The sequence below is a fragment of the Phacochoerus africanus genome, chromosome 1 (genome assembly GCF_016906955.1).
Source record: "Phacochoerus africanus isolate WHEZ1 chromosome 1, ROS_Pafr_v1, whole genome shotgun sequence".
NCBI classification, from domain to species: Eukaryota; Metazoa; Chordata; class Mammalia; order Artiodactyla; family Suidae; genus Phacochoerus; species Phacochoerus africanus.
The window spans coordinates 162,538,559-162,562,083 of record NC_062544.1 but is presented as its reverse complement, the minus strand read 5'-3'; the positions used below and the strand labels follow the sequence as shown (position 1 = coordinate 162,562,083).

Sequence of the window (23,525 nt, the reverse complement as noted above, 5' to 3'; positions counted from 1 at the left end):
CTGTGCTTGAATGGGCAGTACCCACCCGTGTTTGCCTCTTTAGGATTCTTTTTTATTGTTTTAGATTAATCTGCCCCTTCTATTTCAACCAGTGTTTCCTATATATGGCAGAATAAAACGACTTGTATTATAGTTAGAACCTGGTTCTGCCTCCCAGGGCTGCACCTGTCCAGCTCAGACAGTGTCCTCATACTCTAGTCATGGTCATGGACTCTGTTTTCTTTGTTCTATAAAAACTACACTCAGAGGACATCCCTAATTCCCTTATCTCCAAATTACTAGGGGAAGGAGTATGCCTTATCCCTCTGTACACTCATAAAACTACAAAATACCTGCAAAATAGGTCTACAGTCCTAATATGGTGCAGTCTCAGCAGAAGGATTAGGGCAGTGCTATGCCAGCTATTAGTTTTTATGCATACACTGTCTTAAGATGCTCAGAAACTCCAGAAGGGCTCGTTCTTGCTACTCTTTTTAAACTTGTCTGCTTGGGTTTCTCTGCAGAGTTAAAAAAATCCCTATGGACAAAATATCTCATCCATGTCTACCTGAACAAAATACAAAATCTCAAAACTGTTCTACCCATTCCTTACAAAAGATCATTTTTTTAAAAATGAGGAAGGACCTCTTGCTTTTCTTTTTAATAATATTTTATAAGCAAGGGACACTCAAATCTTCGCTGACAGGATATTTTTGAGTTTTAAGCATATTCAAAAGTATTTTTGCCAGGAGTTCCCATTGTGGTGTGGAAACGAATCTGACTAGGAACCATGAGGCTGCGGGTTTAATCCCTGGCCTCGCTCAGTGGGTTAAGGATCTGGCATTGCCGTAAGCTGTGGTGTAGGTCGCAGATGCCGCTCGGATCCCACGTTGCTGTGGCTGTGGTGTAGGCTGGCAGCTACAGGTCTGATTGGACCCCTAGCCTGGGAACCTCCATATGCCTCGGGTGCGGCCCTTAAAAAAAGGGGGGGGGGGTATTTATGCCAAGTGCAAATTTCTTATAGTACTTGGGTTAAGAGCACAAACTTTGGAGTCAAAGCGTTTGGTCCAAATCCCAGCTCTGTGACCCTGGGCAAATTTCTCAATCTCTCTGTGCTTGTTTCCTCATCTGTTAAATAAGAGGTAATAATGTCTAACAGATTTAATCCTTACAACTCTAAGAAGGCTATATAAGTAAAGCACTTAGAATATCGACTTATACACAGTATGTTATTTATAAAACATTTATATTCATAACACTGCTAACACTGAAATATATTAACTATAGATAAATGTATATATTTGTAAAATTATATAAATGTGACTTACTTAAAAACATTTCAAAAGGTTCAACTTAAACCATCTGAAGGAATCCTTATGAATTGAGCAATCTTGTATGAATTAGAGCTAAAGAGAAAAACCTCAAGATTTGTTAAGTAGAGGCTATCTGGTGTATCTCAGGTCTAGGGATGCAAAAAATCTCAAATATATTTTCTCCAGTTTTTAAATGAAGTGTTTCAATTCGAAAGAATGAGAAATAGGAAATAAAGTGGCATCCAGTTGCTCACACACATTTTTTTCATTCACACAGAGGTATAAAAGCAAGTCTAGTGCTCTCAAGAATCAGCTTTTTTGACAGCCCCTTAAAATGAAAAAACAAAAAACTAGTGTTTGAAAAATTTTAGCAAGGTTTATATTATTAAAATTGAGGTAGGCAGGCAAAAACCACAAGTGTTTGTGCATAAGGCTGCATGAGCTAGAAAACTGTTCAGAGGCAGTTCTAATAATATTTGAATATTATCTCTGGTTCCAGAAAGATAACCATTATCAGTGTATTTTTTTTCTAAAGATAAAAGAATAAAGATAGGTGCCAATGGAGTTCCCATTGTGGTGAAGCAGAAATGAATCCAACTAAGAACCAAGAGGTTTCGGGTTCAATCCCTGGCCTCACTCAGTGGGTTAAGGATCTGGCATTGCTGCGAGCCGTGCTGTAAGTCACAGATGCAGCTCGAATCTGGCATTGCTGTGGCTGTGGCGTAGGCTGGCAGCTGTAGCTCTGATTAGACCCCTACCCTGGGAACCTCCATATGCAGCAAGTCCAGCCCTAAAAAGCAAAAACAAAACAAAACAAACAAACAAAAACAAAAAACCACACACACACAAAAAAGATAGGTGCCAAAAATTGCAAAATAGAAAACCAACTCATCTCAAGTAAATATCAGTCTACTTTTAAATTTGTATGAGGTGCTTATGTTGAAAAAACTACAACCATCTGTTTTATTTACTATATGAATCTTCCTTTCAAAATTCAAAATTATAGCATGATGTTTTGTCTATTTTCTTAATGTCCATTTTGGATCATTTAGGGTGACATTATTGTACCAATTTCTACAATCACACAAAGGTTTCATTCACATTAAGTTCTCTGACATTGAAGTAAATGGTGACATGAGATTGAACTAGATCATCAATGAAGTTCTTCTGATTTATAACATTCCAATGGAACATGGATGCAAAAAAAAAAATGCAGAAATTCTAAATATGTTGATGCAGAATAATAGTGATGTCAGAAGCAACAACTATGATGAGAGCATGAGTTATACCTATGGTCAAAGCACTTGTGGCTTACTTTATGTGAATCCATTTCATCCTCACAATTTTGTATTATTCCATCTGATAGCCAAAGAAGGCAAAGGCACTCAGATGGAGTAACCTGTCCAAGGTCAGCCAGGTCGTTAATATCGAGATGGGATTTGAAGCAAGGCAGTTTAGTTCTAGAGTCTATACTCTTAACCACTACAAAAGTCAACAAATATTTATTGAAGTTCTACTGAACTGCTAAGTGAAAAAAAAGGTAAGGTACACCATACAACATGCGTTCATTTGTGTAAAAAAGAAATATATATATTTGCTGGTATTTACATAAAATGTTTCCAGAAACTCAAAGCAGTGGCTGCCCCGGAAGAGGGAAACTGGTTAGTTGGGTGACAGGGGCAGAAAACAGATTTTTAACCTTTTGAACTGTGAACCACATGAGTATATTACCTTTTCAAAAAAAATCAAATCAAATTCTATTATCTATATGTGTTAAAGTTAAAACTAGCCTGTATCAACACTAACAAGCTAATTCTACATTTGACAGAGGTTTCAGAATAAAGAATATACATCATTACTAAGGAACTTACTAGCCAAGAAAGGAAAGGAAAAGTAACTGAATCATGTTATAATTTGAGAATAAAATTAAATTGGAACCATTAAAAATCAGTTTTTCAGAAAGGACTAATTGACAAATACTAACTGGAAATTACATGAAAAGGTAAAGCAAACTGTCAAACAACAGAATTACATTACTGATAATTATTCTCTTTCCTAATATGAAGATTAGAAAGAATATACCTGAAATCTTGAAGGTAAATAAAGCTTGAGGGTTTTTTTTTGTTTTTTAATCTTTTTTCCTTTTCTAGGACCACTCCCTCGGCCATGGAGGTTCCCAGGCTAGGGGTCTAATTGGAGCTGTAGACGCAGGCCTATGCCAGAGCCACAGCAACTTGGGATCTGAGCCGAGTCTGTGACTTACACCACAGCCCATGGCAACTCGGGATCCTCAACCCACGGAGCAAGGCCTGGGATTGAACCTGCAACCTACTGGTTCCTAGTCAGATTCATTAACCACTGTGCCACAACAAGAACTCCCAAGCTTGAGTTTTCATGTAGTTACCACAAACCACACAAGGGGGAGCTGCAGCTCTGCAACTGACAAAGGAGGCTAAGAATTTTAACTCAACATAAAAGGAATGGGCATCCACAGTTTTCTATCTCCTTACATGTATAAATGAATTAGCAGATGTTTCTATCTCATGCTCTATACATTTTAGCACTTATAATTTACACAGGCTACTTTTAAAATATTATCGGCAAAAAAAAAAAAAAAATCTATAGGGAATAAAATAAATTTGTTAGTTTTCTTACATCCTATTCCGCCAAGGTAATTCAACAAAGTTTTGCCAAATTCGGAGGGTCTGTCTGTAGATGTCTTACTTAAAATTCAGACTATGTGGAACATTTCAAGTTCACTTTGAGAGGCCTTGGGAGGCACAACAGCTCACATTTTATTTTGTACCAAGTCGCATATAACTTTAAAGACTTCATGAACTGAGTTCAGAAGTTTTCATTTTAACATGAATGCTACTTTATGGAAGGTGTAAGATGATTTAGGGGTTGGGGTGGTGACAAGCCTCAAATGTTCAAGAATATTTCATAGGGACCATGTTTCCTTTTCTTTCCATCTACGGATACATTTTGGAAAATACAGCCTATAAAATACCACTATAAAGACCAATAAATCTGAGATTTGCATTAGTAAGAAGTAAAAATAAAAATTTTTGAGAGTCTAAATATCAGTCTACCAGGAAGAACTGCTTGAGGACAACAGAGTCCAAAGCGAAGATGGTCTCACAGCCACTTAGGAAATCCAAGCTCCTAAAGAAAAATACGACTGTTGCTCACAGTAAGAAGCATCTAAACACTCGGCTTCAACTCCTTTTCCAGGCAACCAAAACTGAGTTCTAAAAAGTGGGCCTTAAAAGGCAAATGAGAAAGGCATGTTTTTGATACTCAGCTGAAACCCAAGTCTAGCATGAGGGCTGCTGGGCAACCTACTGGAAGGGACAGGATAGACTTGCTTTGAAGTGCCTAAGACAGAAAAAAACAATAGTTTCACACTGATTCTATTAAAGGAACTGACATCAGCTTAATGTCTGGACATTAAGATGACTTTAGCGTCACCATCAGAAGTCATGAAGAAATAAAATAATATTGCAGCCAATATTGAGGCACCAGAGCTCCTGAAAAGTGTATTAACTGAATCAGGTAAGGCAACAACATCTAGATCCTAGACATTTAGAAAACAACATTGAAGCCATCCACAGTGCATTTCAGTTGGGTTTGGGGAAGGAAAATCACTGGTTAGATCAAATAAATAGCTGAATCCCTACAATAAACCCTTTGCCTTTCAAAATCCACAGCTCACCTGCCCATTAATAAAGTTTCTGAAGTGCAGATGTTGATCTGTGATCAAGCATCCTCTCACATAGTCAACTCTTATGTAATGTTTGAAATGTTTTCCATATTTTCTTTAGAGTTAAGATTAAGTTTTTTTTCTTTCTTTCTTGTCTTTTTTTGTCTTTTTGCCTTTTCTGGGGCTGCTCCTGCGGCATGTGGAGATTCCCAGGCTAGGGGTCTAATCAGAGCCACAGCAACCTGGGATCTGAGCAGCGTCTGCAACCTACACCACAGCTCACGGCAATGCTGGATCCTTAACCCACTGAGCAAGGCCAGGGATCAAACCTGCAACCTCATGGTTCCTAGTCAGATTCGTTAACCACTGCACCATGACGGGAACTCAAAGATTAAGTTTTCAGTGGAAAAAATATTCCTAGATAATTCAGTTCTTTTATCTCAGTACCAGAGAACAGGTCATAAAACTAATATAATTGTACTTATATTTCTGCAACAATAAATTAATGATCAAATCAATTAATGTTAATGACTTTGGGCTTATTCCATAAAAAATTTTAAATATGCTTATAGTAGTAAGCAGTTATGTGCATATACAGTGCATTAAAGAGGATGACCTGCCATGTAGTTCACTACAATGCTTGTCTTCTTACCAGGCTTGATGAGAGGAATCATTTCTTAACACGTTCACAGGGACCTTAATCTCACCTAGGAAAACATCTTGGACCAGGTTTCCATTGTTCCACAAGTCGATCCTGAAAATTTAAAACTGGTTTTACTTTTTGAAAACAATGTGTAGGAGAACACACACAGACAAATGGCTTCAAATTACTATGATTCTTATTATAGCACTAATTTTAGGGTTCTGGGTACTTTGACATAAGTGTCTTTGCCACAGACATCTTTGCCTCAAACATTTTTGCCACAAACATTTTCACCACATAACTAATTAGTCATAAGGCAATTTTTGTCATAAATGATAAAATAAAAAGTAAAAGACATTAAAAAAGACACAAGTACCTAAAACATGAAAAATGAATAATAATTAAAAAGACTTTATTGCAAAATACAAATGTTTGAATACATTCAAAATGTATGTAGATTCATGGCAATACGGTACAAATAAATGATTTTATTTTCTGGGCTATACCTATGCACTTGTCCTCCAAGTCTTTCATTCACAGTATTTAACACATTGTTTTTGCTTGTTGATTTGTCTCCTTATTCGGCATTGTACTTTTTTGCTATAATTTCTTCCTTCCTTAGGAGAGGTATAAGTTTCTAAACACTAGGATGCATATTTGTTTCTGAGCTTCGTATCGCTTCTTAGCATACTGTCACATGTCTATTGATAGATGTTTCAAAATTCTGTGGAAAACATGGGTTCAACTCTGTGCCTTTGTGGCCCTCAGACTATTTCTCCTCCAACATGGTGTATTTCAAAATAAGAAACTCTCAGGGAAAATCATCGTCATCTATCCGCTCGATAAAGCTATCGATAACGTCACCAACTGGAACAAATGCCAACACATTTCAACCAGTTGAAACCAAACTGTCAGACAGTTATTTTATCTTTCACAGCAAATTTGACTTATAGCCAATTAGTTCTGCAGCTAAAATGTTTGTGGCAGAAATATCTATAGCAAAGATGCTCATGGCAAAGACACTAAATGGCCTAAGTACCAGACACATAATCTTACATGCTTAAAAATAAGAGAGTTAGCACTGTCATATACCTCACTATCTAAAATAAGAAAGCAGAATACTGCAGTAGATTTTACTTAAAAGCACAGAAAGTACATAATTATCTTAATCTAAAAGAAAGCACTTAAGTTTCTTAGTTTCAAAGTCTAGGCTTTATTTTAACCTATAGCAATAAGGATTATAGAGTTACTTTTTTGAATTCGAGAAAAGAAACCAACACAAGACTACAGTTTCTTTCTCAATTAAAACCAGTTAATATGTAAAAACTGGTGATTTAGACAAATACATTACCTGATCATTCCAAACATGTGATTAATACATCCTTTAGATGAACACACTGTTAACACCACACCTATACATGCATTTACAAAACTTTCCCCCTCCCAAAAAGCATAGATATTTAAGACCTAGAAAATAACACAAACTTCAAACACATGCACCTGTTGAATTATCTTACAAGACTTCTTACCTCACTGAAATTTCTGTTAGACAGCAGATATGTTAAGAAGAATAAAAAAATTATTTCTAAATTGGCTAATATATACTTTTCTATATATACTTTGCATCCATTATGCTATGATTTCAAAATTTAAGAGCAATTAAATTTGGGGAAAACTGAAAATATAATAGGTGGAAATTAGATCATTTGTGGTTTTTTATGTTTTGTTTTTTTTCTCTTTGGGGCCACACCTGAGGCATATGGAAGTTCCCAGGCGTGGAATAGGAGCTGTAGCTGCCAGAGTATGCCACAGCCACAGCAGTGGCAGATCTGAGCCGCATCTGCAACCTATGCCATGGCTTGCAGCAATGCCGGACCCTTAACCCATGGAGCTAAGCCAATCAAACCTTCATCTTCATGGATACTAGTCAGGTTTTTAACCTGCTGAGCCACAATGGGAACTCCTGGTCATTTTGTTTTTAAAATAAATACACCTTGACTATTTCTGCAAAGAAATCAGAATTTGAAGATAATCTGGATTTAAATTAGATGCATGTTCCTCTAAGTTTGTTTTTTTCCCTTGTAAGTTTCATTGATCAACTTGCTAAAAAGAATTGTTATGCTTGATTCACCTTTTTCAGTTAAATTTAGGATTTTCTTTTGGCACAGAAAAATTTAATTCTGTAAAACCCCAAAACACATACCTAATCTCCAGCTTTTCAATGTCCTCCTCTTCTACCTGGAACTGGGACTTTCTGGTATAACTACTGGATCTTGTTACCTATAAACAAAATATTTTAATATAAGAATTTTAAAATATCTTTTCACTACCTGAACTTTACAAAAATACCAGTCCTAAAAGGTTCAACAGCGTTTATTAAAAACAAAGGAAAATGCCTAAGTAATATTTTACTCAAAAGCTAAATACAAGAATAGCTATGGAAGTAGCAGAGAGGTAAGGTGGCGTAAAACTATCAAAATCAACCTTGCCTCCATACCCTTATCAGTTTGATACACAGCAACACTGGGTTCTCTGGCTTGCATGTAATCTGTCGGTGACTCAGAGTAAAAGCATTCTATTTCAGTGAAGACTTTCCCACATTTCTTAAGATGCCAATGCCACCCTCACACTTCCTTCTCACATTTTTACTGAAAGTATCAAGGCCACCGCAGGAACTTCCTCAACTACTGTCCACCTGAGCACGTCTGTTCTCACCTAGCCCTGTCTACTTGATGAGTTTTCTCATCCTCTTCTGAACAAGAGCATGAGATGATCCTCCTCTTTTCTAAGACTGCTCCACCCACACACAGGATGCAGTAAGCATACAGTAAGCATTCAATCTATTTTAATTACAGCTTTCTTTACCAGACTGTTCACCTCACTCGAGTCTGAGAAAAATTCTCCCCCCTAAATTACGGTCTTCCTATCTCTTTCCTTTCACAGACAAATATCTCAAAACTGTTATCCATCCTTACAGCCTCCACTTCCTCACCACCCACTCACTACAGAAACTCCTTACAATCTGGCTTCCTCACACATCACCCTCCTAAAACCCTCTCTTAATCACCAAGTCTGATGATGAATTCTTAGTTCTCACCTTCCTTGACCCCTTTATCTGAATGAGTGACCACAGAGTCATACTCCCTTTTCCCCAAGATACCCTTTTCCTGCGTTTACAGAGCCACTATCCTGGCTACTTCCGCTCCCTTTGCTTCTTTCTCTGGTACCTCTTCTTCCTCGAAACTTACAGATATGGGTGTTCTCCAGGTTTTTATCTTTCATTTTGCTCTAAGAGCTGCACAGTGCTGTGTGCAGTTTACAAAGTGCTTTCACGTCCATTATCTCCTGTGTTCATCAGAACACTGCTCTGAAGCAGGCAGGGCTAGATTTATTACCCTCATCTTGAAAATGAGGAAGCTAAAGTACAGAAATTAAGAGACATACTCAAAGCTGAATACTTAATATGTGGCAAAACTGAGCTTCTTTACTTTTCTTCATTATATACCTCTGCTCCCTGGCTTTTTCTTGACTCTCTGCAAGCAATTCTTGATTCTTTATCTATAACCATCACCCATCCTAGTTATGAACTTCCTATGGGAAGACTTTACATGTCAAACCTCAAGCTCATTATGCCCCAAACTGAACCACTTATGTTTTCCTTCTTAACTTTTCTATTTTTCCAGATTTGAAATCATGAGAACATTTGACTTCTTTTACCTTTTCTGCTATAACTGATTTGTTACCTTGCCATTTGCAGTTTCTTTCTCATTCGTTTCTTCCTCTCTATTTCCATATTACTCTCTTGGATCAGACCCCTGCCTCCCTCTTGCTTTTTCCTTTCTTTTTACCCCCCCTTTTTAGGGCCATACTTGTGGCATATGGACGTTCCCAGGCTAGGGGTCAAATCAGAGCTGCAGCTGCCGGCCTACACCACAGCCATAGCAACAATGGATCCCAGCTGAGTTTGCAACCTACCACAGCTCACGGCAACGTCAGAGCCTTAATCCACCAAGTGAAGCCAGGATCAAACTTGAGTCCTCATGGATACTAGTCAGGTTTGTTACCGCTGAACCAAGACAGGAACTCCGCTTTTTCCTTTTTTTAAAAACACTTAAACTACAATATTCTCTTGATCTCTGTTCTCTCTCAGCCATCTAGCCCACATGGTTAATTCTTCCCAAAACACTGCATTACTCTTATTACCTCCCAGCTAAAAAACATTCAGTGGGTAACATGGCACGTCAGCTTGGCTTTCAAGGCCTTTCATTAGTTGGTCCTACTTCATCTTTTCAAGCTCAGTTCCATCACTCCTTTTTAGTCAAATCACTACTTGCTACTCTTTGGACATAACTGCTTTTCTGACTCTATGTCTCTGCTCAAAATGTTCCTTCTCTAATACTCTTTCCTTTGGCTCCACTCAGCAGGAGCAGAGCTCTCCAAAATCTACTACTGCGTTTTTCTGCTGCATGTATGTATGCATGTGCATGCACTGGGTCTCTTGCTCTAGCTAGAGGTCAGAGGTTGAACTTTATAATCAACTCAACAAAGGGCCCTTTGAATGAATGTTTCAAGGCCTAACAGGTATGCATGCATATAGCAAACAGGTCAGGCCTTGACTTTCAAAGGACCATCTGCTTGCTGCTGCAAGTTGTCCCTTTTCTGTTTTCTCCAGGTTAGATGTAACAGCCATTTTAAAATATAGAACAACTGAACTAAGTAAGTTCTTAGCCAGGAAATGGAAAGGTCTCACATTGGTACATTTTCCTTTGTTTTTCTTTCTCCCTTGCTTCCACCCCCAACAATTCTTCCTACTTCAATTTTGGCATTCTCAGCGGTGTTCCTTTATTAAATTACAGTAATCAGAAGTTCTGTCGTGCCACAGAGGAAACGAATCCAAATAGGATTCATAAGGATGTAGGTTCAATCCCTGGCCTCACTGAGTGGGTCATGGATCCGGCTTTGCTGTGAGTTGTGGTACTGGTCGCATATGCAGCTTGGATCCCGCGTTGCCATGGCTGTGATGCAGGCTGGCAGCTGTAGCTCCAATTTGACCCCTAGCCTGGGAACTGCCACTGCCATATGCCACAGATAGGGCCCTAAAAAGCAAAAAAAAAAAAAAAAAAGCGCAGTAATCAGGCATGGCTAGATGCGCCCTCACTCTCTTCACTTTGAAATATAAAGAAAAACATACAAGGAAAAACACGAAATGTAACTTTTTCAAATCTTCCCTACATGTCGAATCTCAAATGCAACATATTCTATGGTTAGAACACAATCTAGAATATAGCACTTGATTATTTTTGTTTTTTTCCTGTAGTTTTCAAATAATATGAAAAAGGATTTCTTTAACAAATGTTCCACATAAAGAACTCAAAAGCCCTATATCTGGAGCAACTTCAAGGCAGCTCAAGTTCTCTATGAAAACAAGCATGTATCCATCAAGCAATTTATCTAAAAAGAACTTAATAATAAGGCCTTAATCATACAGTACTTTATAGTCTCAAAGAACCGTCACATTCGAACCTCATTAAAACTCTATGAGTTAGGAAGGACTGCTACTGTTTTCTCTTACAAAATTTTCCTTTCACAGGATGAGAAATTTGAGTCTCCTATGTAGTGATTTGTTCAAACACAACTGGGACTAGAGCTCAGATCTACCAAGAGATAATGTACTTATTTCACTAGCGGTTTTCAAAGAGTATTTTGCAGAAGAGTCCTAGCGTCACTGCACATGCAGACAGGCTGGATCAGATGAGAGTGTATGTGAAAGGGTGTGATACTGACGATGAGTGAAGAGTAGATGTGGTCCTAGACCTCTCCATCCTGAAATCAATCAGAGCTCTGCCATTGTTTTATGCACTAGGCCTCCACTGTCTTAAACCATGATTCTATTGCTTTCGGGAGAGAGATGCTTAGTTGCATTAGATGATAAAATTATGACCATGGCCCAAATTTGAAAAAATAAGTAAATCAGCATTCAATATTTCATGTTAACATTTAAATAAAACAAAAAGTTACCTCAAAATAAAAGATTTCATTAAACTGCGGGTTGCTTGTTTTCTTCTTTACTTTTGTCTTCTTTTGGTCATTCCTGTTCCAATGTGGTAGAGTTTTACCTTGTAGAACTTAATAGTACACAATTATAAAACATGCTATTTCCAACCAGGGAGCTGACCTCTGTTTAACTGTTAAGACGACTCAGGGAAGACTGTAGCTTTCAATATTACTTGAGGAAAAAAATAACCTGAGTGCTCTAAACACTTAAACCAAAGAAAACAAGTTTTGTATATCTGATGTATGCCAAGATTTTATTATTCTTGCCACAGCTATACTGCCAAGTTTACACATTCCATTACATAAGCAACTTAAAATAAATGGTAAAAGGAAGACAATGAAATTCAGAGTACCTTTATCTATGTTGAAAAATGCCCAAGGAACACGAAAAGCATTCTTAACTCAGTTTACTTCTTGGGATTCGGCTATAATGTGGCTTTTTAAAAAAAACTTTTTATTTTGAAATAACTGCAGATGCAGAGGAGGATGCAAAGAAATGTACAGGGAAGTCCCATGTAGCCCTTCCTCAGCCTCCCCCAATGATAACATCCACACAGTACAATATCAAAACCAATGGTGACTTTTAAAAACTAATTCATACGCCAGATAGTTTCTATCTGTACATTACTAAATAATTACACTAAAGAATTGTCAGGTACAGCTTATATACAAGAACAAAAACCAAAAACAGCTCCACTGGATTAAACACTTTTAACATACAAAACTAAATCCATCTGATAGCATGTTATAGGACTGAGTATCTGCTTTTAAATTTAAAATCATCTATAATAATAATAGATACTATTGTTTTAGAACCCGGTAAGTATCAGGCATGGTGCTAGTACTTTACATAAACAGAGGAGACAAAAACATTTTTCAAAGTGACTTACTGGTGATTTTCTACAAAATAAGAATACATAGAGAGGATGGGGTTGGGAAGAAGCAGTGTCTGTGGGCGCGCGCGTGCGCGCGTGTGTGTGTGTGTGTGTGTGTGTGTATTTCTGTAGAGGGAACATACTCATTGTTTCCTGATTCTAAACCTTCAAGTTGTAGACCAATTTCAGACTAGTCAGACTCTGAAAGAAACTATAATGAAATTATAAAATAGAAAATACTACAAAGTACTATAGATTTTCCATAAATTATCATAAATAATTTAAATCAAAAGATACAGAGTACTTCACCATGTTCTGGTACTTTAGCAGTTTGTCTACAGCTTGGAAGTCTCTCTGTAGAACACAGATGTCATGAGCATAAAAGGTATTTTTAGTCCTGAGCTGCTTTCCAGATAAAAATATGGAAACTTCCTTGCTATTGTAAACTAGCATTTATTAAAACAGGATCTTACCTACAATAAAATCTAAGACATTTGAAAGTAGGAAGGCTGATGATGAATGAAGAAGGTCAAGTTTATGTTTTAAAGTAAACTTTAATTATTATAAAACTGAGGCTGCTCCCCACAGCCTAAAAGTACAGCAAATTTGAAATGGCACTCATTTTCTTTTATAAAAACAGGAGATGGCTGTTTGCAAGTATATAACAGAACTAACTGAAGAATTTTCTTTCAAAGCATTCATTACTTTTGTGTCTTAAATAGCTATTTGGCATGTGCTCTCAGAACCTTAGTTTTGTAATTCTTAAACTTAAAAATCTAATGATAAAAAACAGGTCAATAAAAATCTAATAATAATTCAATAAGCATTACCGAGAAGGGCCCACTAGAGAAACTGTTGCATAAGGGTCACAGCTTTGTCCGTTTATGAGAGGCAACCCATGGCATGCCTTGATGCTAAGAAACAATAAAGGAAAATCAACATATTATATTCAAGTCAAACAACATAAAACATTATCTTTAATTACTAATTAATACATTCAAAAGGTTAAAATTGTTTTCCACATGCCTGCAGCTGTATGCCTTAACCATCTACCCCAAACATATGTGTGTGTGCACTTATTTACTTATGTTGTATTTCCAAAATAAGGCTAGACCATCACAATCAGTATTGATTTAGCACACAAGGTACATCCATCAAGGTACACTCTGTGGTTTGATAACACATTAAAACTGCTGTGGCTTCTAAAAACGAAAGAAAGCGGTGTGAACCTTAAAGGAGAAACTACAAACCAAGTCAGATCTGTGGCATCATATCCTCTGCTAAAGCATGAATGAGAAACAAGGAAACAACTGTGGTTTCCACTTAAAATCTGATTCATAAATAGAGAGCAAGCCTCACATAGTTCTGCAGCCTTTGACTCTGACTCTCAGTAACAGTTCCTACACTATTCTGTAGAAAATGTTTTAGACCATAAAAACCAAGGTCATCTCATCCACTCCATGGGTATTTACAGAGAACACAGACTCTGCCTTAATAACCTCAAATTTTCTCACTAAATTACTGAGTTCACAAATTTAGCTTAGCATCTAAGGGTGTACATTTCCTAATGCCTAAAAGAAACTGAAGAGTGTTAGTTAAAAGTATTCTTTGTTAAAAGATGTGGGCTATTGAGCAACATCCTAATTTCTTTCCACAACCCATAGATAATATATGTGGGTGAAGTGCAAATGGTGTGCTGCCGAGTAAAGAAAGAAATTATATGACTCATTTCTATTAAATTGGGTATCAAAAATCAAATTTTAAAAATTTATGAAACTAACCAAAGAAAGCACAGGCCAAGATAACAATTCTGGTTATTAACATGCGGCTTAGATACAGTCACATTTTCCCACTGTATACACTGTTTGAAATTTATTTTTCTCATTCTAAACCTCAGAAGGATACCTGATTTTTATACAGTATCTGCAGTTTACTGTTTATTTCCACAAGATGCATCTAATTCTCACAACTGCCTCTGAGAAGAGTATCATCATGCCATTTAAAGATGAAAGTAAGGCTCAAAGTTTTTGTGAGAAAGTAACAACATAAAGCTAAAGAGGTAATGCAACTGATAGGAAGTGGACCAAGACTCAACTTCTACTTTCTTAACCCCATTTCTGAAGTCCAAAGCACTCCTACATTCCCACTGTGCCTGAATATATTGTACCAGTTTCCTTATAATAACAAATTTCTCATGTAAACACTAATTATGAGAAATCTTAAAGAAATTTACTATAATTTTATTAAGTATAAAAATACTGAAAAAACACTGTTCAGTATACAAAAAGACTTCTCTAAGAATACTCATGACCCCCCCAAAAAAAACCAAAAACAATGCCCCAAATCCAAAAATCCAAAAGTACTGAGACTACCAAATGATCAACTTAGTACACTAAATTATCTTGTACTTTATTTATATATGACATACAGAGCATTTTATATTGACACATTTTCTGGAAATTACAAAGGAAAATAGATTTAGTCCAAACTTGTTCATAATACAGAATGATCTTATCTCTTCCTTGGATTTTTTTTAAAACTAAAAGACCTATTAACTTCTACTCTAACTCTTTAAGAGTACATAGCACAGGGAGTAACAGGAAACAGATTTACCTTCCTACCTCAAACAATTTTTTTTTTAAATGGATAAAATCAGCAGCACACGACAGAGATCTCTTAGTGGGAAACAAACGAGGTGAGCCCGCCAACTGTCCTAGCCTATTGCTAGAAGGTCTCCTTGAGAGAAGAGAGCTGGCAGTGAAGAACTAGACTAGAGATCCCAGGGCAGATGACTGGAAGAGGAAAAGAAAGCTGAACACAGAGAAAGAAACCTCCAGAGAGCTACAAAAGTCCCCCAATGGAGATATAGATGTGAGGAAACGATCTGAGGCTGTGGAAAGAACCATTAGAAAAGAGCAGACAAACAATTCCTAAAGCTCATAAATGGCTAGCAAGATAACTCATGGGCCACAGCAGAAAAGCTGTTAATTCATGGGTACTGCCTCAGCAGTGGGAAAATATTAGCTCTAGACTAAAGGCTGCTCTTGTTCCATCTAACAAAGCTTAAAACAAACCACAAATGAATCAAATTGTTTCCAAGTAACTAAACTGAGTCTTCAAGTATATTAGTAGCAATACAAAAATATCCTGCAACTTCACAATTTCTTCACAACAGCGAACAACCAGGAACACAAAGAATCAAGAAAACATGACCTATGATGAAAAAGAAAAACAAATCAATAGTAACAGATCCAGAAAAGACAGTTGATAGGATTAGTATTTTCTATATCTTAAATAATGTAAATAATATGTATAAGATGATGTAAATAAATATGTTAAGTATTTACATAATGTTAGGGATTAAGATTTTCAATGTAAGAGAAAGAGGTACAAGTATAAAATCAAAGTTAAATTTAAAATCTTGCATTGCTCAGCCATAAAAAGAATGAAATAATGGATGGACCTAGAAATTATCATACTAAGTGAAGTGAGACAAAGACAAAAATCCTAAGACATCGCTAATATGCGGAATCTAATAAAAATGATACAAAGGAACTTACAAAACAGAAATAGACTCAAAGACTTTGAAACCAAACTTATGGTTACCAAAGAGGAAACATGGAGTTGTGGGTATAAATTAGGGGTTGGGACTAACATACAAACTACTGTATATAAAATAGATAGGTAACAAGGACCTACTATATAGCAGAGGGAAGTAGATTTTGCAACAAAGAACACTGCTAATATTAGAATGAAGAGGGTTATTTTATATTAATGGGCTCAATTTTATCAAGAGCACATTAAAAAAAAAATCCTAAAAATTAAGTTCCTATTATCAGAGCTGAAAAACAAATGAAGCAAAAACTCAGAACCGTAGGGAGAAATGGACAAATCCATAAAAAGCTGGCAATAAAGCAATTAAGAACGAAAGTTTAAATAATACTGTCAACAAAACGGACATAATTAACATTTATTAAAAACAATGTATCCACCAAAAGCAGAAAATGCTCTTTTCAAGTGCACCAAGATAAAGTATATTGGGAGGACAAAAAACAAGTCTTGGTAAATTTAAAAGCATTCAGATCATACAAAATATGTTGACAACAGTGGAATTAAATTAGAAATTATCAACAAAAAGATATTTGGAAAATCCTCAAATATTTGGAAACAAAATAACTTACCTCTAATTAACCCCTGAGTCAAATAATAAAGCAAAAGAAAAATAATGAAGTATTTTGAAATGAATGAAAATGAAAACTCAGTACATCAAAATCTGTGGGATTCAGCTAAAGTAGTACTTAGAAGAAAATTGCTAGCACTAACACCAACACTAAGAAAGAAGAAAGATTTCCAATTACTGACTTCAGCCTCAAGCATAAGAAACTTTAAAAAGGAAGAGCAAATTAAACCCAAAGTAAACAGAAATAATAAAAGAGAAAATCAGTAAAATAGAAAACTATATATATATAATAAAATAAAATCAAAAGCCATTAAAAAAGATCCTTAAAACTGATAAGCTTCTAGATATACTGATTAGGAAAAAAAAGAATGAGGATATAAATTACTAACATTAGAAGTAAGTAACGTGATAGATATTAACGAGATAAAAAGGAATAAATGAACAGCTTTAAACAAAGATTTGAACAACTTAGATTAAATGGTCAAATTCCTTGAAAGAGACAAACAACCAAAACTTAAAAAATTTTTTTGGAACAGCTATGTATCTAGTAAAGGAATTGAATTCTTGTTTAAAAACCTTTCCAACAAAAGATAATCAAAACAAAAACACTCCAGGCCCAGAATGGCTTAACTGGTGAATTCTTATAGTAATCATGTAAAAAATAAATTACATCAATTCTATAAAAACTCTGAAAATCAAAGAGGAGAAAATACTTGCTAATTCATTCAAGGAGGCCATGAATACCCTGATTCCAAAACCACGGACATTACAAGAACCAATATCCTTCATGAATTTAGATGCAAAAAATCCTTAACAAAATTTCAACAAATCAAAGCCAGCAATACATAACAATATTAATACAACATGACCAAGTGGATGTTGACTGAACATTCAAAAATCAATCAACAAAATTTACCATACTGACAGATGAAAACAGAAAAAGCATAGGGTCATTTGAATATTCATCCCTGATAAAAATTCTTAGCAAGTCAGAAACAAAGAGGAACATTTTCAGCCTGATTAAGGACATCTAACACTCTACTTAATGATAAAAAACCCTACGGTAAAGAGTAAGACAAGGATGTTTGCTCTCACAACTTCTATTCAACATTGTACTAGAGGTTCTGACCAGAGCAATAAGGCAAGAAACAGAAATAAAAGGTAGCCAGACTGAAAAGGAAGAAGTAAAACTGTCTATTCACAAATGACACAACTGTCTGTTTACAAAATCCAATGGAATCTATTTTTTAAAAGCTAGAACTAATATATGCAGGATCAAAACAATTTTTAAAATTTCTAAATACTAGCAACAACCATATATTCAATTTGTCTCAACTTTTTCTCTCTCCTGAGGTTCTTTTCTTTAGCCCATTTCTCTAACATAAAACTCACTGCCTGGAATTCATGTCACTCTGTGCCTATCTAATTATTCTGTTTGTCTCCAAATTTCTTGACTTCCCTTTCACTCCTTGCCCTACTGAAATTTAGTTTTCTCTACATTTGTCATTCTATGGAAACCTCCTCATTAAGGTCCCCTAAGTGTAAAATGCTATCCATGTACTTCACAGCTCAGCTCTTCTCTTGGATTTCTGGGCTGCAGGCAATATTTCTGACCATTCTCATCTTGAAATCCTCTCCTCTCTTGGTTTCCTTGACCTTCACTCTCCTAACTTCCCTCACATCACCTGTCTCCTTCATGTTTTTCTCACATGTTTTTCTCCCTTTAGTGCTGGATTTGCTCTCAGTCAACTGCTCTCTTTGTGCTACATAACCTCCATTAAGCCTACTTCTATGTATCACATCTATTCTTATGGCCACAACTATCATCAGTCATATATTTCTATATGAGAGCTCACCACAGGATTTAAAGATTTTAATATCTAAATGCCTGATGGAAATCCCTACCTAAGATGTTTAAAAGCAGCTAAAACTAACTCATTACCATCTCTTATTAAAGCAGCTCCTCCTCTAGTATTTTTTTCTTCATTGTACATACCCCCACCACTCAGTAACACAACCTAGAAATCTTGGACCCACTTAAGTGCCTCCTTCTTCCTAGCTTTCTTATCTAATCAATCAGTAAGCTGTAGTGATTCTACTCATTAATATTTCTTCCTCTAGCCTCTTTTCTCTTATCTGCAACTATTGCTCTGGCACAGAATCTATCGCCTCTCACTTGGATCACCCTAACACCCTTCAAATTCACCTCCCAGTTTCTATACTTACTGCTATGACAAGTCTAATCTTTCTAAAATGCAAATCTGTCCATACTCTATTGTCTAAAATCTTCCAATATTTCCACCAGCCCATGTGTAAGTCTTTTAAAGTTCATGTGATACACAGGGCCTCTAAGGTCTAGCTCCAGCATATTTCACCAATTACTGACCAATCTTTGACTCAAGATTCATACATTATGTAACACCAAACTGCTTTTAATTATACACACACACAGACACACAAACACCATGCTGTTTCCTGCTTCCATATTTTTGCTTATATTATTCTTTCCTTCTGGGGGGAAAAAAAAACTCACTTCTTCTAGGCTAGCTACTTTCTGTTCATCCTTTAAGAAGACAAATGTTATCTTTTTCATTTAGTTGTTTTAAAGATGTATTTAGTGCCTGTTAAGTGTCAGGTGCTAGGGTCATGAGATGAATAAGACAAACACAGTCCCTGCCTTCATGGAGCTTAGAGTCTATTTGAAGAAAGAAATGACAAGTAATAAACCAATAATAATAATAATTACAAATAGTGATAAGTGCTATGGAGGAAAAAGAATAGGGTATTCTATTTTGGAATAAGTGATATTTATGTTGAAACTTAAAGGATGAGAATGGACCAGCTAGAAGAAAAATGACATAAAGTCATTCTAGGCAAAAGGAAAAGCAGATGTAGATCTCTGAGCTGGCATAGTAATGTCACATTTGAAGAACTGAGAGAAGATTAGCAAGCATATGAATAAGAGGAAGACAGCCACAAAATGAAATCAAAGAGGCAGGTAGGGTTGCTGGATCTTATGGGCCATGATAAAGAAGCTTGGATTTTATTCTAAATGCACTGCGAAATCACTGTTTGAGCTGGGGACTGACATGATCTAATTTATGTTTCAAAAGACTGACTTGGGCTACTTACAAAGAGAATGGATTGCAAAGTGGAAGACCAGCTAAAAGATTATTGAAATAGTCAAGGTAAGAAATGGTTTGAGGAGTTCCTGTCACTGCGGCTCAGCAGTAACAAACTGAACTAGTATACATGAGGATACGGGTTCAATCCCTGGCCTTGCTCAGAGGGTTAAGGATCCAGCGTTGTTGTGAGCTGTGGTGTAGGTCACAGATGCAGCTCAGATCCCATGATGCTGTGGCTGTGCCATAAGCCGGCAGCTGCAGCTCCAATTTGACCCCCCACCAGCCCAGGGAACCTCCACATCACAGGTACGGCCCTAAAAAGCAAGAAAGTAAGCAAAAGAGAAAGCAAGAGTTCCCGTAATGGCACAGTGGAAACGAATCCGACTAGGAACCATGAGGTTGCAGGTTCGATCCCTGGCCTTGCTCAGTTGGTTAAGGATCCAGCATTGCCGTGAGCTGTGGTGTAGATTGCAGACGCAGCTCGGATCCCACGTTGCTGTGGCTCTGGTGTAGGCCAGCAGCAGCTATAGCTCTAATTCGACCCCTAGTCTGGGAACCTCCATATGCCGCAGAACGGCCCTAGAAAAGGCAAAAAGACAAAGAAAAAAAGAAAACAAGAAATAAATGGTCTGAAATGAGATATCAATAGATACTATTAAAAATTAGAAAATTCAAGAAATACTTTTATAGAACCAGTAAGAATTGGATTCAATGTGTGGGGAGAGAGAGGAGAAAAGATTTGAAATGACTCTCAGACTTTAGGCTTGAGCAATTAGGTAGATGGCAACACCATTTGCTAAGGAATATAAGAAACAACAGTGCAGTTTTAAATGTGTTAAACGTGCAATGTTATTAGATATCAAAGTAGAGGTACCAAAAAGGCAGGTGGACATATGAGAGTAGAGCTCACAGGAAGAAGATCTGGGTTGAATGCACAAGGTGTAGATAATTTTTCTTAACCTTTTATTTTGAAATGATTTCTGACTCTCAAAAAGCAGTGCAAAGAATATATGGAGTTTCCTGTATACCCATCACTCAGTATTAAAATTTTGTGAAACCAAAATAGAATTATAGAAACAGGAAACTAATATTGATATGATGTTTAGTAATAATATTAACTAATCTACAAATCTTACTTAAATTTCACTAATATCCTTTCTCTGGTCATGATGCAGTGTGGGATCTCAAACTGCATTTTTTTTTTGTCTTCTTTTTAGGGCCTCACCCACAGCATATGGAGGTTCCCAGGCTAGGGGTCGAATCAGAGCTGTAGCTGCTGGCCTATACCACAGCCACAGCAATGCAGGATCTGAGCTTCCTCTGTGACCTATCACAGCTCATGGCAAGGCCGGATCTTTAACCCACTGAGAAAGGCCAGGTATTGAACCTGCATCCTCATGGATACTAGTCCGGTTTGTTAAGTACTGAGCCATGATGGAAACTCCTTTTTTTAAAAAAAATTTTATTTAAAAGGCTATACCTGCAGTACATGTAAATTCCCAGGCCAGAGACTGAATACAAGCCGCAGCTGCAAACTATGCCACAACTGCAGCTATACCAAATCCTTTAACCCTTAGCACGGGGCTGGGAATCAAATGCGTACCATTTGATTCCCAAGCAACCCAAGCTGTTGAGTCAGATTTTTAACCCACTGCACCACAGCGGGGACTCCTCGAATTGTATTTAGTTGTCATGTCTTCCTAGTCTCCTCCATCCTAAAATAATTCTTCAGTTTTCCTTCTTTGCCCCATGATCTTACCAGTAGTATTACTGTGCAGAATATTCCTTAAATTGAAATTGTCTGATATTTGCTCATGATTAGATTGAAGTTATGCATCTCTGTGTCCTTCTCAATGCAATTTACCAAGAGGTACTGAATGTGCTAATGACATTAACTTTGATCACTCAGTGAAGGTGGTACTTATCAGACATCTTATGGAGTTAATACCGTGAGGCTATACAAATATGTTATTTGTCATTACATTTATTTAGCATCTATAGATGAAGTGTCCCTGCACTAATGATCACTGTACTGTTTTCTAGTGGTGATTTTGCTATTTCCATCATTTATCCTACATTCATCAATTAGAATTCTACTATAAGGAAAGGTAATCCTTTCTCTTCCATGTATTTATTTAATTGTTAAATCAGCAGTGGCTCATTGATATTTATTTTATTTTACAGGTTTTAATTCATTATTATCATTATTTATTTTGATGCTCACATTGTCCCAGATTTGGTTATTTGGAGCTCTTTCATATTGACTTCAACATTCTTTCTACATACTCTCATTATTTTTTAAGCAATTCCTTACTTTTTTTACTCCACTGATGCTCCAGAATCATCTTACGTTTTCTCTGCCCCGAACCTGAAATTAGCCACTGCTTTACAAAAAAGTCCGGGAGTTTCCACTGTGGTATAACAGGACCAGTAGTGTCTTAGGAGCCCTGAGACACAGGTTTGATCCCTAACCTGCAGAGTGGGTTAGGGTTCCAGCACTGCGGATCGAATCTGATCCCTGGCCCAGGAACTACATATGCTGTGGGATGGCTAAAACGAAAAAAATCTGTCCAGGTTCTTTTTACTGGAATAGCTTGAATACTGTAGCTATTAGTCACATGTGGCTATTTAAATTTTAATTAATTAAAATTAGATAAAATTTAAAATTTATTTAGTTGCTCTAGTCATATTTCAAGTTTTCAACAGGACACACAAGTGGCTATCACACTGGACTGTTAAAACAAGGCATTTTCGTCACCACAGAAAAATCTAGTGCACAGGGCTGATTGGAGAATGCTATTTAGAAATCAAGATACGGGTGCTCCGTATACTCATTGCTACTAAGATGACACTGCTTCCAGGCCTTCTCAGTAAACAGTATACACACACACACTTATATCTATTAGACAATGTTACTTTGGGAAGCCTGCCTTGAAAGGAGAGCAGGGAAATGGGGATGATAGCTTAGGGAGCGGGCCAGAGGTGAGGTCTGTGAAGGTGTGCCTCTTAGAAAGGGAAATCCTAGAACATGTTTATATCCTGGTGAGAACAATCTAAAGAACAGGTAAAGCCGATGAGACAAAAGAATGGATAACTGAAGGAGCAAAGTCCATGTGTAGCAGAAACAGAATCCACAGCTCATATGAAGAATTCACTCCCCAAAAGAAAAGGGGCGCCTCCTCTACTATAACATATAAGGACAAAAACATGGATGCCCATACAGGCTTGCAGATTTAGATTCATAAAGATGTGACCAATTTACAATCCACAGTGATGGAGAATCTCATAGGTGTATTAGAGAAGCACAGTAAAACTCTAGGGTAGTGGTAACTAACCACATGAGGTTTGTGACCACAAATTTAAAATAAAATCAATCTATGTGATTTCCTCCAGCAATATTCAGGCACACACTGAACACAGAGGAAGAGGTTGAGTTCATTCATATAAAAGGAATATAAATATAAAAGAGATGAAGAGAAGAGCAGGGTAGTTTAGGGAACCTCTAAGAAAATGACTACAGTGACAGATCATGGAAAATAACCTAGAGGGAAATAAAAACAGGAGCAGGTAAGAGTGTGGTAAAGATCAGTGGATCTTACTGAAGTTCAAGAAATGCTGCAGAGGGGAGCTTCCAGGTCTGGAGGATAATAGAA

At 36.7% G+C, this 23,525-nt stretch overlaps 1 protein-coding gene across 4 annotated transcripts in view; it reads right to left on the bottom strand.

Annotated features, from left to right (window-relative positions):
* RASA2 (RAS p21 protein activator 2) overlaps window positions 1-23,525 on the bottom strand; it is a 120,214-nt gene that overhangs the window by 37,816 nt on the left and 58,873 nt on the right. For all 4 annotated transcript variants that reach the window (XM_047783628.1, XM_047783636.1, XM_047783654.1 and 1 more), the window contains exons 6-9: window positions 13,398-13,481; window positions 11,657-11,729; window positions 7,842-7,918; window positions 5,648-5,749 (exon numbers count right to left, since the gene is read on the bottom strand). In XM_047783628.1, the coding sequence (XP_047639584.1) occupies window positions 5,648-5,749; window positions 7,842-7,918; window positions 11,657-11,729; window positions 13,398-13,481 (336 nt within the window). The remainder of the gene's footprint in view (window positions 1-5,647; window positions 5,750-7,841; window positions 7,919-11,656; window positions 11,730-13,397; window positions 13,482-23,525) is intronic.